The 15402-nt window shown below is 42.5% G+C and overlaps 1 protein-coding gene across 2 annotated transcripts in view; it reads right to left on the bottom strand.

Moving 5' to 3' along the window:
* Positions 1–822: 822 nt before the first annotated feature.
* The window catches only part of SYNPR (synaptoporin), a 167253-nt gene continuing 152673 nt past the window's right edge, over positions 823–15402 (bottom strand). For both annotated transcript variants that reach the window (XM_034777298.1, XM_034777299.1), the window contains 2 exons: positions 4848–5039; positions 823–2677 (listed from right to left, as the gene is read on the bottom strand). In XM_034777298.1, the coding sequence (XP_034633189.1) occupies positions 2393–2677; positions 4848–5039 (477 nt within the window). In that variant the 3' untranslated portion in view covers positions 823–2392. The remainder of the gene's footprint in view (positions 2678–4847; positions 5040–15402) is intronic.

Here is a 15402-nt window from a genome sequence, read left to right as displayed (position 1 = left end):
CAGACCCTGACAGTGGTGTCAACTTGCAATTTTATCATGAGTCATGAAAGCCCCAGCTTCTGGAGTGTTGTGCTTATGGGAGAAACTCAGCTTGTATTTACAAAAGTAAGTTTCTAACCCTCATGGTTTTGGAGAAAAGCTTGAAAACATGATCTGAGTGCCCCTGAAAGGCTCAGAAAAGAGAAGGCAAATAGAAATAACCGCTCTCTCTCTCTCTCTATTTTAAGCCAAGCTCATGATTTTGGGATGCTGACCCATGATTTTGGGATGCTTGGAGCTGGCATCTTGGTGGGGTCCCATTGTGACTCACAGGCTGCAAGGCTCCTGGGTGCTGGGTTGGGACCTGGTACTGTGGAGAAAAAAATGGCCACGTAAAAGAAGAATGCTTTAAATTTAAGGCAGGTCAGGACAGAAAGTCACAAGTGCCTAGAGAAAGTCTCTCCCCCAGTTCAAGAAACCAGGAGGCATCAAACTAAAGGGGCAAAGCTGGAAGATAAGGATTCCCCTCCTGCTGCAGTTCTTTGTTTTGTTCTGGACAATTAAACAACACAGTATTGCTGTATTAGTACTTGGCGAGAGAGAGACAAACACACAGAAATTGGACTCTGTACGTTAACATTGGGTATTTTTATGTTGTGACACTGACTTACCAGAAATGAATCATGTCTCCAAATGTGCGTCTGTACAATCCTTGTAAAGATCTTGGAAAATACTCAAAATGAGAATTATAAGGTCAAAACATAGTTGTTAAAATATTATCAACTTTTTGGTTTAGCGCAGGCTTATTTTACACTGTTATAATATCACCATACTCTTCAAATGTACATTGTATGCAATAACTTTATTAGGGTCAAACAGATATCACAATATAGATCCATCCACTGAGTAGCCATCAATTGGTTACAACAATCAGATAAGACTATGCTGTTTTATGCTAAGATGCTTTTAACATTACAGCTCATACAATATTATAGACGGATACACTTTTATTTAGAAATGCAGACGATCAGTTTTGATTATGATGCTGTGTTTCAGGCTTCAAACTGAGTAAGAAAAGAGAGTTTAAGGTGACCCTTTTGGCTACACAGAATCCCATGTACTCTAAGAAGCAAAGTCCAAATCCTCAGTGAAGCGATGCCAATTTACACCCGCTAGGAATTTGGCCTTTCTATATTTTAAAATGAGTTTTTTTAGATTTTGCCAGCTTCCTAACATTTACTGATAGCACCAAAACCGTTATTCAAAACCAGCATTCACCATAATGATGGAACAGAACTGTCATTTAATGATTTTCAAATAGCATAGATGGAAATATTTCCATCCGGAAAAAAGGAGTAATTACGCTTTATAATGTTGACTAACAACGGTCTATGTCCTTGCCATGTTTTGTTAAATTACACATGTGACACGTGGCATATTTTTCATATGGTTTTGGTTACTGATATCTGCACCTCTATTATCCTAATTAAATAAATACCTTTGTAAACATATAACACAGTTACTTGGTCCTTAGTTTTCACAGCTCACGTTAAAAGTTTCACAAAACATCCATAGAAATAGCGATTTATAGAATGAATACTTAGCTTAGTTAACGGGAATAAACATTGCTCAGGTACCGTTTATGCTACTGAATGCTCTTTCAAGGAAAACATTTTAGTTACAAAGCATTCAGAACTTGGGTAAGCCATAGACCCAACTCTGCAAAATATATAAAATATACATAATTTTCTTAAACGTACATTTAACAAAAAAAGTAGTGGCAGAAATTGAAAAATTCCATATACAGGGTCCAAAACATTCTGTTGGTGTGAAACTGCTTATCCATGCACTAAGTCACACGGGAATTGGTTAATAAAAATAATAATTAAAAAATCCTCTGGAAAAAATATACTAAAAACAAATGCTCTAAAGCATCACAAACAGGCAGTCTTGAAAATTTGGGAACAATGTTACATGCATCATGATATACTGAGTAATCTTTAGAAATCAGAATAAAACACTTCTGTTTTTCACCAAAATGCAGAAGAAAAATTCCATTCTACTTCATTATGTTATGCATATTACATACTACAGACTTGAGGCTACAAAATGCTTCTACCATTTTAGTACACATACAAACTACCATAAAGTTATCTATACAATACATACAACGATACTTACTCCAGTTCACCACCTGTGATGAATACATCATCATCAGTTATCTAGTGACAAAAATAACAGACTAGCCACCACCATCTGCTTCAATAGGTACCATTAGATCTTTGATTTACATTACATACTCTCATGGAGTATTAATTTATTTAAACTTTCTTTACAAATCTGGTGCCACTAAAACCTAGTGTTGTTACACTGTCTACATATAAGGGGTGTAAGAATGCAAACTCTGTGAATGCTAAATTTGATTGGCAAATGAGGTGGGCCCACTCTGACTATAACTCTGTTGCTGGCCATATTCACCCACCTGGCCATAGTTAGCTTGTTGGTCAAAGCCTGCAGGTTGGTTATATCCTCCAGTTGGGCCATAGTTGTCTTGATTATAACCACCTTGGTTATAGCTGCTTGCTTGTTTCTCCATGGGGTCTGGAGGGTGCCTCTGGCCTGAGGAATGCCACCCAGTCTCCTTAAAAACAAACCAAATATTTCCTGCCCAGAGAATAAAGTTCAAGAATCCAAAGACCTAAACAAGAACCAAAGCAATTCATCAGTACAAAGGCCTGATTTTTGTGGTCTAATATATATGTATGTTCAGCTTTATCCAATACATTTCTTTTACTGAAATGAGCCAAGGCTATTTAAAGACAACCCTTCCCAAAAGGCTCAGGAAGCTACATGCTCAGCTGTGAAACAAGGGTTTGTGCCTAGCCCAAAATAGTCAGGGACAGCGGCTGCAAAGCCCATCTTTTTGCCCAAGTAGCTAAACCAGTTGGGGTTTGAAGGGGATGGTTGTTTATAGGGGATGGGAGTTGGCAGAGAAAGCCTTGACTATTTTGTTGTGTTGGCGGTGGAAGGTTTTGCTGTTGTCTTTGTAACATTAATTAGTGTTAGAGGCACTCACAATTTGCTGAAACTTAAACTTTTCATGGGAACGGGCCAGTTTGACAACTTCCAATTCTTTTTTAATTTGTCAAAATGTCCCCCACCCCGCCATTTTCTAAATGAACAGTTCTGCTTCTCGCTTTCAAATGACTTGGCTTAGAAATTCAGAGTAAAAACTATAAAGTCAAAATTGAAACAAAATTTCAGTTGACCCAACCTGAATATGTTTGGATTATCTGTTCATAAACCTTTTTGAGATTTCAACTTTTCAGCTCGATGTGGAGTGAAAAAAAAAATGTTGAAATCTTGAACATTTTTTGCCGGGTTAGGAAGACTGTTTTCCTCCCAGCTCTACTTAAGACAAACACAGAGTGTTTATTTTGCAACACGTGATGGTAGATTCCAGCTGAAAGCAAACAGCCGTTGCTGCACCCAGGAAAGGCAGTGCGAGTGTGCACAATACTGGTTTTTGTGTGTCTCATTCTGATGCTGCTGCTGCGACCTCCTTTGTTGGGCTATGGTGTTCCACCTGCAGAGCTCATTGCCGCTGAAGAAAATGCATTTGGAGGAGAAGGCAATATACAAGCAGAATACTGAATTATAGCTGGGGTGTATGGGAGGGTGCTCTTATGGACGGTCTGGCTTAGATCCTGCATGGATGAGGATGAGCATCCAGAGGGATAGTGTAGAGGGGTGGTTACCCCGCTCCTGCCCTGAAGGGCTTAAAACAGCCAGGTTGAGGGCTGTGGCAGGGAAAAGCCAGGCTGATTGGGGAAGTAGCCACAGCTGGGCTATGCCCCAATCAGGCCCAGCTGGTCCCTATAAAAGGCTGTGAGCCAGAGGCCCAGAAGAAGTCTCTCTCTGCGTTCAGAGAGAGAAGGGCCTGGCTGCAGGGAGCTAGAGACAGGGTATCTGAGTGGAGCAGGGCTGGGGAGCTCCAGCCTGGAAAGCCCCAGGCTGCGGCCTAGCATTGGGCTAAAAGATACTGGGGGTTGCAGAGGGCAGCCCAGGGGTAGGCCAAGGCAGCAGGTCCAAACCCAGCCTTGCCAGTGATGAGTCGGCTAATACTGCAGTCTGCCCCTGGGCGTGGGGCTAGACGAGGACTGGCAGTAGCCGTATACTGAGGCGAGGTGGGGATAGTGGGTGGGGGTTCCCTGGGGAGGGGAGCCCCTAAGACTGAGGGGTTACTGCCAGGGGGCAGCACCCCAGGTAAAAGGGCACCGGGGTCCAGGGCAGAACACAGGGGCCAGAGGACAGGCGGCCCACCGGCCTGCAGAGGGCGCTCCGGAGCTGGAATGAGCTAATTCCTGGAAGTCACCAGCAGGAGGCGCCGCAGGGGTGAGTCCACTCTTCTACAGATAGATAAGCAAAAGGTGGAGTGTCAAAGGAAGGGAAATGGCTTATTGGTGGCTCCACGTTTAGCTAAGCATTGGAACCTTGGTCTGTAAGATCTTTGGTGCAGGGACCAAAGGCATAAATATTCCGCCCATTAGAGAATCATACCTATGGGAGATACAGTCATAAAATCACACTTGTTTTATAGGTGTGTCCCCAATGTTCACTTTGAAAGTGAACTGACTGTTGAACGAAACTACCCGTTTCCATAATTTTTCTCCACAGTAACTATCTCAGGGAGGCAGCATTTTCAGTCAAATCATTGGCAACGTTTTAGGAACTTCCAAAGAAGTCAGTGGATCTACTTTGATTTACAGCAGCTGAGGATGTGGCCTAGTCTGCATGTCGGGAGAGCTGAAAATAGGTGCACGCACTTTCATTGCCTAACAGTAAAAAATATAAACAGATCTACTTACAACTGAAGTGTTTAAGCTTGACATAACGGGGCTGCGCACTGGCATGCATTTGTTAGACTGCTGTTTGCAAGCCGACATCAGTAATAGCACTTCGTCTGGATCAGTAGCAATCTTTACATCAGACAGTCCCTTTGCCCAAGCAGACGAACCCACCAGCCACAAGAAGGAGAAGACCACTGTCACGATGAAGTCCTGTAAAACCAGAGGAGACAAAAGCATTAGATAGATGGGTCTACTGGGCAGTGACGCATCGGAGGAAATGTATCAAAAAATCAAACTTCAGATTATAGGACAGAAAGAGAGCTTTGGATTGCCTGGCAATAATCTGATGGTTTTAAGACACAGCCAGAATTTTCAAAAGTGCTCAGTGCCCCCCGTTAGGTAGAGACTTTCAATTCAGCACAGATTCGATTTAAGTTTCTAAGTAAGTGGCCAGATTTTCAGAAGAGTCCATCCAGCCTGCTGGACGCTGAACTGTCTTGCAGAATCTGTCCCTCAGTATCACAAAGCAGGCTGCTGGGTGGAGAGTGAATTTGTAAATCTGGCCCTTGTTTAGATGTCTAGGTAGGAGCTGAGTATCAGAGGGGTAGCCGTGTTAGTCTGAATCTGTAAAAAGCAACAGAGGGTCCTGTGGCACCTTTAAGACTAACAGAAGTTAGTCTTCTGTTAGTCTTAAAGGTGCCACAGGACCCTCTGTTGCTTTTTACAGATTCAGACTAACACGGCTACCCCTCTGATACTCAGCTCCTACCTAGACATCTAAACAAGGGCCAGATTTACAAATTCACTCTCCACCCAGCAGCCTGCTTTGTGATACTGAGGGACAGATTCTGCAAGACAGTTCAGCGTCCAGCAGGCTGGATGGACTCTTCGGAAAATCTGGCCACTTACTTAGAAACTTAAATCGAATCTGTGCTGAATTGAAAGTCTCTACCTAACGGGGGGCACTGAGCACTTTTGAAAATTCTGGCTGTGTCTTAAAACCATCAGATTATTGCCAGGCAATCCAAAGCTCTCTTTCTGTCCTATAATCTGAAGTTTGATTTTTTGATACATTTNGAGTATCAGAGGGGTAGCCGTGTTAGTCTGAATCTGTAAAAAGCAACAGAGGGTCCTGTGGCACCTTTAAGACTAACAGAAGACTAACTTCTGTTAGTCTTAAAGGTGCCACAGGACCCTCTGTTGCTTTTTAGGTAGGAGCTGAACTCTTGACAGTCTGGCCATGCAAGCAGTTCCACCCATGCTTAATTTTAGCTCAGTTACCATATGCTGTGTGCCCAGGAACTCCTTTGCAAAATGCTGTCACTGTGCATCAATATTTCAGCTGAGCGCCATCTGAAACTGACTAGTCCTTCACTACTGGGAGCAGCAAACCAACCAACCAAAAACATTTCAAGGGCTTGATTCTGCAAGGTACCACGCACCATTACCTACTTCCTACCAATGTGAAGCCACGAGAGAACGAACTTCAGGGCCTTATGAGTCTAACGAACAACCGAAAGTGCATTTATTCTGAACGGCGTTGCCCGTTTTCTGTTACAGACATGCCTACACACATACACACACCTCTCACTTTTTACAGGAACAAGTGACCAAACTCTATTGCTACTGTGTGGGTCTCGGGAGGGAAAAAGGTGTTATTTTTCAAGCTTTTTATGTCCTGCTAAAACTAAGGAGCCATTCTACTGTCACTTTTCATCCCATCTGTCAGTCTGCAGCAGATGGTTGACGTGTTGCAAGTCTAACGCGCCACTCATTACATGATTGTGTCTTGGTATCCCACCATCTCCCATGCAGGTTGCTTTCCCTCTCTTGCCCTCCTCCCCCCCCCCCCCTCCCCCCCCCCCCCCCCCCCCCCCCCCCCCCCGCTTAACATATAAGGGAGGTATGACTGGAAGTGAAAGAATGCCGTACAAAGTGCAGTATGGTGGGCTGACATGCAAAGCATAAGTGATGTTTTAAATTTAGAGGAGGGTCATGTCCTCAGTTCCCCCCCTCCCCCATCCTTTTGATGTTGGAAGCCACTCAAATCCATAAGCCACCCTTGCAAGAAATAATGAGGAAGCGATTTCTTCACCCTCACAAACAGAATTAAATTTACTGCACCTCAGGAGAAAGCCAAAAGCAAGCTACTCTTCTTAATGGCAAACCTCCCTGACACACAGGGCTGCTGCAGCTAAACGGCCACGCTACGATGCTTTGATTTGCACTGACCTCGCTTCTTGCTACCTAGAGGAATTCTCTTGAAGTTTGTGTTACGGAATTGATGACAAATATATCAACACCCAAGGGCTTCAAGGTGGGTAAAAACGCTAGGCCTGAGTGCAATTCATTTCGTCTCAAGGGCACCTCCAATCAAAGGATGTTATTCTTTGAAGCCTTAGCAGTAAAAAAACCCCCAAACCCGAGCTCCTACGGGTATGGTTTAAAGGCAAATATCTTCCTGAAAAATCATAACTGGGGCTGAAACTGGTGAGATAATTGCTAAATTGACATTTAGCACCATTTGCATTTTATTTACTGAGGTCCACTCTTACGGGGCCTGGCATGTAATCTAATTGCACACCAACGCCGCACATAAAATGTCACATGCGTTCCAATCCAAGCCTTTTTTATTAAGCATAATTTGTTTTTCTTAATTCTGCCAGAATTTTAATACCTTGGAAATTAAATCAAGCTGAGGAAGTCAAGGCTTTTTTTTAATAACGTTGGGTAGAAATTTGAGGTGGGTAGAAGCAAATTGAGTGAAAGTAACTTGATAATGAAGATTAAGCTTGCTAAGAAAGGAAAGCTTAACAACTGGCAAAGCACTTTGTGCAGGTGCCTCCAGCCGGAGACTTTTCAGAGCTAATGTAATGTTCACTCTCCATCAGGTTGTTGGCTAATCCCTTTCCTTTCTCTGTCGTCATTTGGAACAAGAGCGGACAACACAATCAGCTGAAATGTGCTGGATCCCTGGGCTGTAGTTTGTTGACTCCTGTGTGATTGTTCTGCAGCTGCACAGATGCTTTGGCCCTGTTTACAGTTGGGATGGGAATGTCTGAACACCACCAGGTTTCAAGCTGGTGCAGACTAAGAGTGGTTTGGTCAAACATCACTCTAGAGCAGGTGGTACAAATAGTAAGGCAGTCCGAGGTTGTCGAATGAGACCCCGATCTAGGGAGAGGGATACAGAAAAATGCCGCTCCAAACTGGGGCACAGAGCATGGGGAGAAAACGTACAGGAGGGCAGGCACAACATGTGTGTCCAGCCAGAAGGGAAATGTCAGAAGGTGGGCCTCTGGGAACCAGGGTGCTGAGTCAAAAGCCTTGTCCCATTCTAAATACCAGAGAAGGTGGAACATGCCAGAAGCCAAACAATTGTCTAAATTGCAGGCCAAGAGGGTAATACAATGTGTGTTTTAATTGGCATCTTTAGCAGGCCACAGAAAAGAGGCAAGTCCCAGCGTCCCTGGAGACCAGGATGCAAGGTCCCAAGACTTTGAAGGCATGACTAGCTGGGTAGAAGGGAACAACTGTGTGAGTAGAACAAGCTTATGTCTAACAAAGGTTTGTCAGTCTGGGCTGACCTTTGTGGCTTTGGCTAGAACCTGAACCCGCTCTGATTTCAAGTGGGTTTGGGCTTCTGGCTGAATGTCTGCACAGCTCTGGGAGGAGCAGAGCTACAAGATAACTACGTGCTGAAAATAAAAGAGAATTTCAAACTAAATTATTCTGGGGTTTAATGCTTAGCGTGAGGATTTCTCCTTGGTAGTGAAAGCCTGAGTTTCTGCATTCTAAAACAAATCTTACATTTTGAATATTTAATATCCCCTGAGCAATTTTTTTCTTTCGAACAAAATCAGCATTTTTAGTAGCTATCCCTCAACGATGTCTACGGATCACTGCAACCTGTATTGTTGCATGGTTACCGCTCACTCCTCACTGCAAAGTTTCTCTCTCAAATCTCAGCTCACACACTCTGCTCTTTTCCTTTGCACATTCAGGGAAAGCAGAAATCTAGATTTGAAATATACTGTGCAGATCCAAGAGGGTAATGTTAAGAATTCCATTTAATATTCATAGCAAAATAGTTTGTTGTCTGTTTTTGAGTTTGGCAAAAACATTCCTCATTGGAGCACTTTTATGACATTTTATTTTTTTTCCAATGAAATTTTACATGATTTTTCTTTTCTATTATGACTGAGAAACATTTTGTTGGTGTCAGACTCGTGCCACGTTACTGTTTTTCAAATTTCAAGCTGCACTTGTTGTTGTGATGGCTCACGTTAGTCTCACAGGTTTGGGTCTGGGTCCCTTGCTGTCTGAATCGAGCTCAGGTGGCTAAGAGGGTTAGGAGACGTTACTGTGAATGATTTTCTCAGAGGAAGCGTCTGCATTTGGTGAGCTCTGAGACAGTCAACAACAAGAAAAGCTCTCCCATTGGTCTTTCCCTCCCCCCCCCCCCCCCCCCGGCCCAAAATAGCCAGAGAGCTACCATAGCGCTTCCTCGTGAAATTTGGAAAATGCAAAATTTCAGCTTGAAACTGGAACTTACTAGAACCATTTCAGCTAGAGAGAGATGCAAAAACCATACAAATTGAACCGACAAAAAACTGGGGAACATCCTCCACCCATTGTACCAACCCTAGCGAGTTTCTCTTTATGTTTTATGTGCAATTCAGTACCTGCTCATTACATGCATTTAACTCTCCTTTCTCCATCTCACAAAGAAAAAACCATCACTCTTAACTGCAAAGAGACAGCAACTCTCTCTTGTTTTCTAGCATTTCCCTTCATTAATGCCCACTCCACTTGGTTTGACAAAATATATGTAAATATTTACAGTGCACCAGGGAGCATCTGTTTAAGTTTAAGATGCTAAATTCCACTTGCTCCCTGTTAATCTACTGGCGTGCAACTTGTACGCGCACACACACAGGAGCACATCTTGAGCAGGTGCCAATCAGCATGGCTCTATTGAAGTGACACCAATTTATACCAGTTGTAGATCTCTCCCAAGGGCTCCAATCTGTTTACAATCATGCCAAATAGTCCAGGCTTCACCAGGGACGAGCAGCAATTGATGCTCAATCTTTGGGTATGTCTAATGATCGATCCCCGAACGCGCTCCCCGTCGACTCCGGAACTCCACCAGGGCGAGAGGCAGAAGCGGAGTCGACGGGGGAGTGGCGGCTGTTGATCCCGCGCCGCGAGGATGCAAAGTAAGTCAATCTAAGTCGATCTAAGGTACGTCGACTTCAGCTACGCTATTCTCATAGCTGAAGTTGCGTATCTTAGATCAATCCCCACCCCCAGTGTAGACCAGGCCTTTGTAGCCTTAATCTTTTCCGTGTGGGTGGATTTCACTATTGTGTGAGCACACATGGTGCAAACAGCCCTCCTGGTCCTGTCCCACAGTGCAATGATCATTTTGGAGATGGCCTGATTCCTAGGACGCCTCAATGAAAACTCAGCCTCTGTTTATTGGTTAATGGTGTGGAAGTTTGTTGCCAGCATATACTAGAGGATAAAGCTTTAAAATGAGCTGCCGAGTGACGAGTGACTATGGCATTCACCCCACTGCCCTCAAAATACAAGAACAAGAGCATCTCTCAAACCTGCGGCAGTCAAATTCACAAACGCTACTTTGCCATGAGTGTTGCCACCTTCCACACTTCAGTGTTGCGGAAGGTCACTAAGTCAGATGGCATCAAGGGATACTTTGAACAATAGCAACATTTGTACCTATGTATGTTTAGATAGGCACAATCACATGGCAGACTTTAGAGCATATGTATAAGAACATAAGAACGGCCATACTGGGTCAGACCAAAGGTCCATCTAGCCTAGTATCCTGTCTTCCGACAGTGCCCCATGCCAGGTGCCCCAGAGGGAATGAACAGAACAGGGAATCATCAAGTGATCCATCCCCTCTCGTCCATTCCCAGCTTCTGGCAAAGAGGCTAGGGACACCATCCCTGCCCATCCTGGCTAATAGCCATTGATGGATCTATCCTCCATGAACTTATCTAGTTCTTTTTTGAACCACGTTATAGTCTTGGCCTTCATAACATCCTTTAGCAGAGCACAGCAGCTCTTCCCCTTCAGCATTAAAAAATGGCAACGAGCATTATAGGGATTCCTCTGGTCTTTCTATACGGTATTTGCTACTGCTGGAGGCAAGTTCCTAATTTTTGTAACCCAGCAGTGTGACTGGGTATGGACAACTCTACATTTGGAGAAGATTCAGGTCCAGATATGTGGCTGTTTTTCCAATCCAATCCCCACAATATTTGAAGGGGCCCATCAGAACATTTTAGATTAAAAAATGCTACAGTTTTCATGGATATATCATTGTGAATTTTTAATTACGAACCAAATTAACGTTAATGAGCCACCAACCATTAATTCCCCATTTCTTTGTAACATCTCCCAGGTGACTGATTGAACAAAGACATTCAACTTTTGTTCTGCCTCCTTCAAAAGAACAGCCAATCATTTCCAGAATATGCACTTTCCTTCAGCCATACAAAGTGCTCCTTATCTGAAGACAAAGTCATCTCTATATTAGCATGTTCATGTAAAAGTTCTCCTTCGGTACAATGGGGATAATAGTATTATCCTTCTCCCAGCCTATGTCTTGTGTATTTAGACTAAATTCTTCAAAGCACGGACAATTTCTTATGAAATAAAAGTGTAGCAGCTAGCACAAAGGGGCCTTGATCTTGGTATCATGGTTGAGGCCCTCCGGACACCACTGTAATTCAAATGAATGAAAAATAATAATGCCTACCAGCATTTCCCTTTGAGATGCTCCTCTTTACAAAAGATTTCACTCAGCTCTAAATTATAAACAATTAGAATGGACGTTCCACATTCTCTCTCATTGTTCTTAGATTCAATAAGGAAGCACAATTTCAACCTCTACTGAAAGGTTTGCAATGTAATTAAATGTATGTGATTTTTCAGGATGACCTATAACTCTCCACCAAAAAACAGTAAAAGCAGATGAAGGCACAATGTATTGTAGCTGTCACATTACATATTCTAAGTGGTGTACACATGGAGAAGCTTGTGAAGAAAATCAAGACAATGGAGCGATATGTACTGACTGACGCAGATTATGAACGTTCTCCCAAACAGTGTCCCATTCAGGACATGATGGAAATATCCCATTGCCTACCCCACATTCCCAAAAGCTTTGTCTGGCTTAATTGGATTGGTTACTGTCTGCTTGCCAATGAGTGAGACTATATAGCTTTTCAGTACATTATTGAACTAGATGAGGCTGGAATGCATTAAGGTTATCCAGTCTGATTCTGATCTCAGACCAGCGTAAATCAGGAGCGACTCCCCGGGAGATAATGGAGTCACTCCACTGTGATGTGCTCAGAAACAGGGCCATCAGTCTCAGATTAGCTACCTGCCTTGGGTAATGGATGACAGATGACAGAACAAGGAGTAATGGTCTCAAGTTTCAGTGGGGGAGGTTTAGGTTGGATATTAGGAAAAACTTTTTCACTGGGCTGCACTGGGGGAGGGATAGCTCAGTGGTTTGAGCATTAGCCTGCTATACCCAGGGTTGTGAGTTCAATCCTTGAGGGGGCCACTTAGGGATCTGGGGCAAAAATCAGTACTTGGTCCTGCTAGTGAAGTTAGGGGGCTGGACTTGATGACCTTTCAAGGTCCCTTCCAGTTCCAGGAGATAGGATATCTCCATTAACTTTATTTATTTTTTTTAATTTAGGATGGTGGTGAAGCACTGGAATGGGTTACCTAGGAAGGTGGTGGAATCTCCTTCCTTAGAGGTTTTTAAAGTCAGGCTTGACAAAGCCCTGCCTGGGATGATTTAGTTGGGGATTGGTCCTGCTTTGAGGACTAGATGACCTCCTGAGGTCCCTTCCAACCCTGATATTCTATGATTCTATGATTCATTAGCGTTGACACTTGTCAAAAAAGTTCAACCTTAGGCAGATGGAAAATTCCAACCTGAATGGTTAAAATTTGGTAGAGTAATAAGTAACTAAAAACAGGGTCTTATAATGGAAACTTTACTGATAGGCATCACTACCTGCACTTCTTTAGCATTATCATCAGACTGGCAGCAGAGGGAACTAAAATCTTTCGTTATTGGAAATATTTAATCACAATAATGTTTGATTTCTTACTGTTCTCTCCTTCTCAAGAAAATATAAGCTTCAATTAAAGTGATGTTTATGGAAAACTTTAACACGCAAATGTGTATATTTGTACAAATAAGTTGTACTATCTAATGATTTCTGGGTTGTCACGATAATAAATATTGCTTTTACTATTTAAAACCTTTAATTACCGAAATATATGTTATATGATTTTCTTGTTCCTGCAAGGAATTAAAATGTTGAATTGGTTTTATTGATACTATACTTCATATTAAATTAGGCTCAATGTGATTTGATTCATTGGCAGTGCTCCGATTGTCTATTTCAGGGTTTTTGTCCTTTTTTTAAATTTCAAGTGACACAGCTTTTCCCCCATTTTTCCTTTAGAATTTATTTTAAAAATCCTGAAAAAAAAAGCAGCTCCCTGAAACGTGAAATTTAAAGGTGGGAGTAATCACAGAATGAACAAATGTTAATTGAAGAGTGAGAGTGAAGTTTAAAAGGGGTGGGTTTTTTGTTCAAGGTCAGCCTGGGATCAGGGACAAAAACAAAGTGAAGACTGAAATCGTGATCTTCTTCTACCTGATGATTCACTGAGGAGCAGGAAAAAATGCATTATAGAAATGGCACTAGGAGTGCCCGTCCCCAGTGATTAGAGGAAATAACTGACAATTGGTCTATGTATCTCTGGTGATGTGAACAGGAGGCGTCTTAGATTGCTTCAGCACTGCAGAGAACATTCTAGAGTTGTAGAATAACTTTCTTTGGGAGGTTCAGCGTCTCAGGGATCAAAGATAGCCATACATTGGCTATATCTTCCTGGATACTACATTCAACTGCAACATCAACCTGGAGCTGAAAGGTGTGTTACAGGCTCTTCACTGCCAGTATTTCACCGTTACATGGGCTACATAGACTTGTGCCATACATGATGCTGGTTTGCACTTTTAATTTTCATATTGGGAAGTAAACTCAGATGATACAGGCCACTGAATGAGGTCTGGCTGTACCTGCTTTTTCTTCCTTTGTAGGTTCTGTCTCTTGGTCTCTCTGTTTTGATGATATTTTGCCATTGCACAGAGCAAGGTTTTTTAGGTCTTCCCTCCACTTGTTGTCTTGCTACGTCTGCCTTCTTTTGGCACCAATAGATGGTTAGGGGGAGCAACTAGGCCTGAAGGTGAAAAGTACGGAGACTGACGGGCCACTTGATTGATGACGTTTTTTGCTTCTTTGTGCCTCACCGCTACCCTAACTCTTTCAGGTAGAGACATTTTAAATGACTGTGTCTCATAATCACTTCTCTTTTCCACTGGGCTTAGTGACTGAGGCCTTACTCCCATTTCCTTCCTCTCACTTGGAGAGGTGGCAGATTCTCCGCAATTGACTAGGAGACGTGTTTCTGGCTGAAATGGGAAGGGCAGGGCTACTCGGTGTCGATTTGTGCCACCCATGTTATCTCTGTAAGAGAGATTGGTCTCTCCAACCTGAAGAAAAGATTAAGTTTGTTTTCTTTGAGGAAACCGCTTCAAGAACGCTCTATTGTCAGCACCCAAACACTCCCAATGAATCTCACTGCATGTACAAATTATTAATTTTATTATTTATTTATATTATGGTGGTGTCTAGGAGCCCTAGTCTTGGACCAGAGCCCACTGTGCTAGGCACGGCACAAACACAGAACGTAAAGACAGTCTGTGCCCCAAGGAGCTGGACAGATGGATATAGACAGACACGGGAGTACAAGTACTCAACGAGATAACCAAGAGGGTCAATAATTGTCAGCATAAGATGTAATGGTTACTATGCTCCCAACCATGCTGTGTAAATGGACAGACCAGTTAAAAGTTGCATTTAATGATATTTCCAACAGAAAAAAATCTCAGCAAGTTACTAGAACGTCTCTGAAATTTTCATGTGTATCCATTACTAAGATTCCGAGCAAGATGTGATGCTACAATGACACTTCATAACAATATTCAGCACCAACAGCTGGTTACAGCTTTAAAACACTGTGCAAACAGATGTCTTAATATTTAGAACACCCTTATGAGTAATGTAAATTATCCCTGTTTTACAGACGGAAAAACTGAGAACAACAACATTAACCACAGAAGCCTATTAAATGTAACCCCTGGACTCCATTACAATTGGTTAAATAGAACACAGTGAATTAATACTACACTGTTACCTGTGACAGACTGCATCATGGATTTTGAATGAATTTTGGAAGCAATATGGCGGTAATATTCTTAACAGTAAAATATCATGCAATAACAAACTACATGGTATTCTGAGATTTTAGTATGATTTTTCCACTCTCCTTGTTGTAAGTTGTTTTCTGTAGCGATTGCAGTTGGTCAAAAAAATTGAATTATTTTCCCCAAAACAATTGAAACCAGAATTTTTCATTTTGTTCAGCTTTTTTCCTGTGG

Source organism: Trachemys scripta, chromosome 7, assembly GCF_013100865.1.
Source record: "Trachemys scripta elegans isolate TJP31775 chromosome 7, CAS_Tse_1.0, whole genome shotgun sequence".
NCBI lineage: Eukaryota > Metazoa > Chordata > Testudines > Emydidae > Trachemys > Trachemys scripta.
Note: the sequence above shows the minus strand (reverse complement) of the source record. Positions and strands in the feature narration are given on the sequence as shown.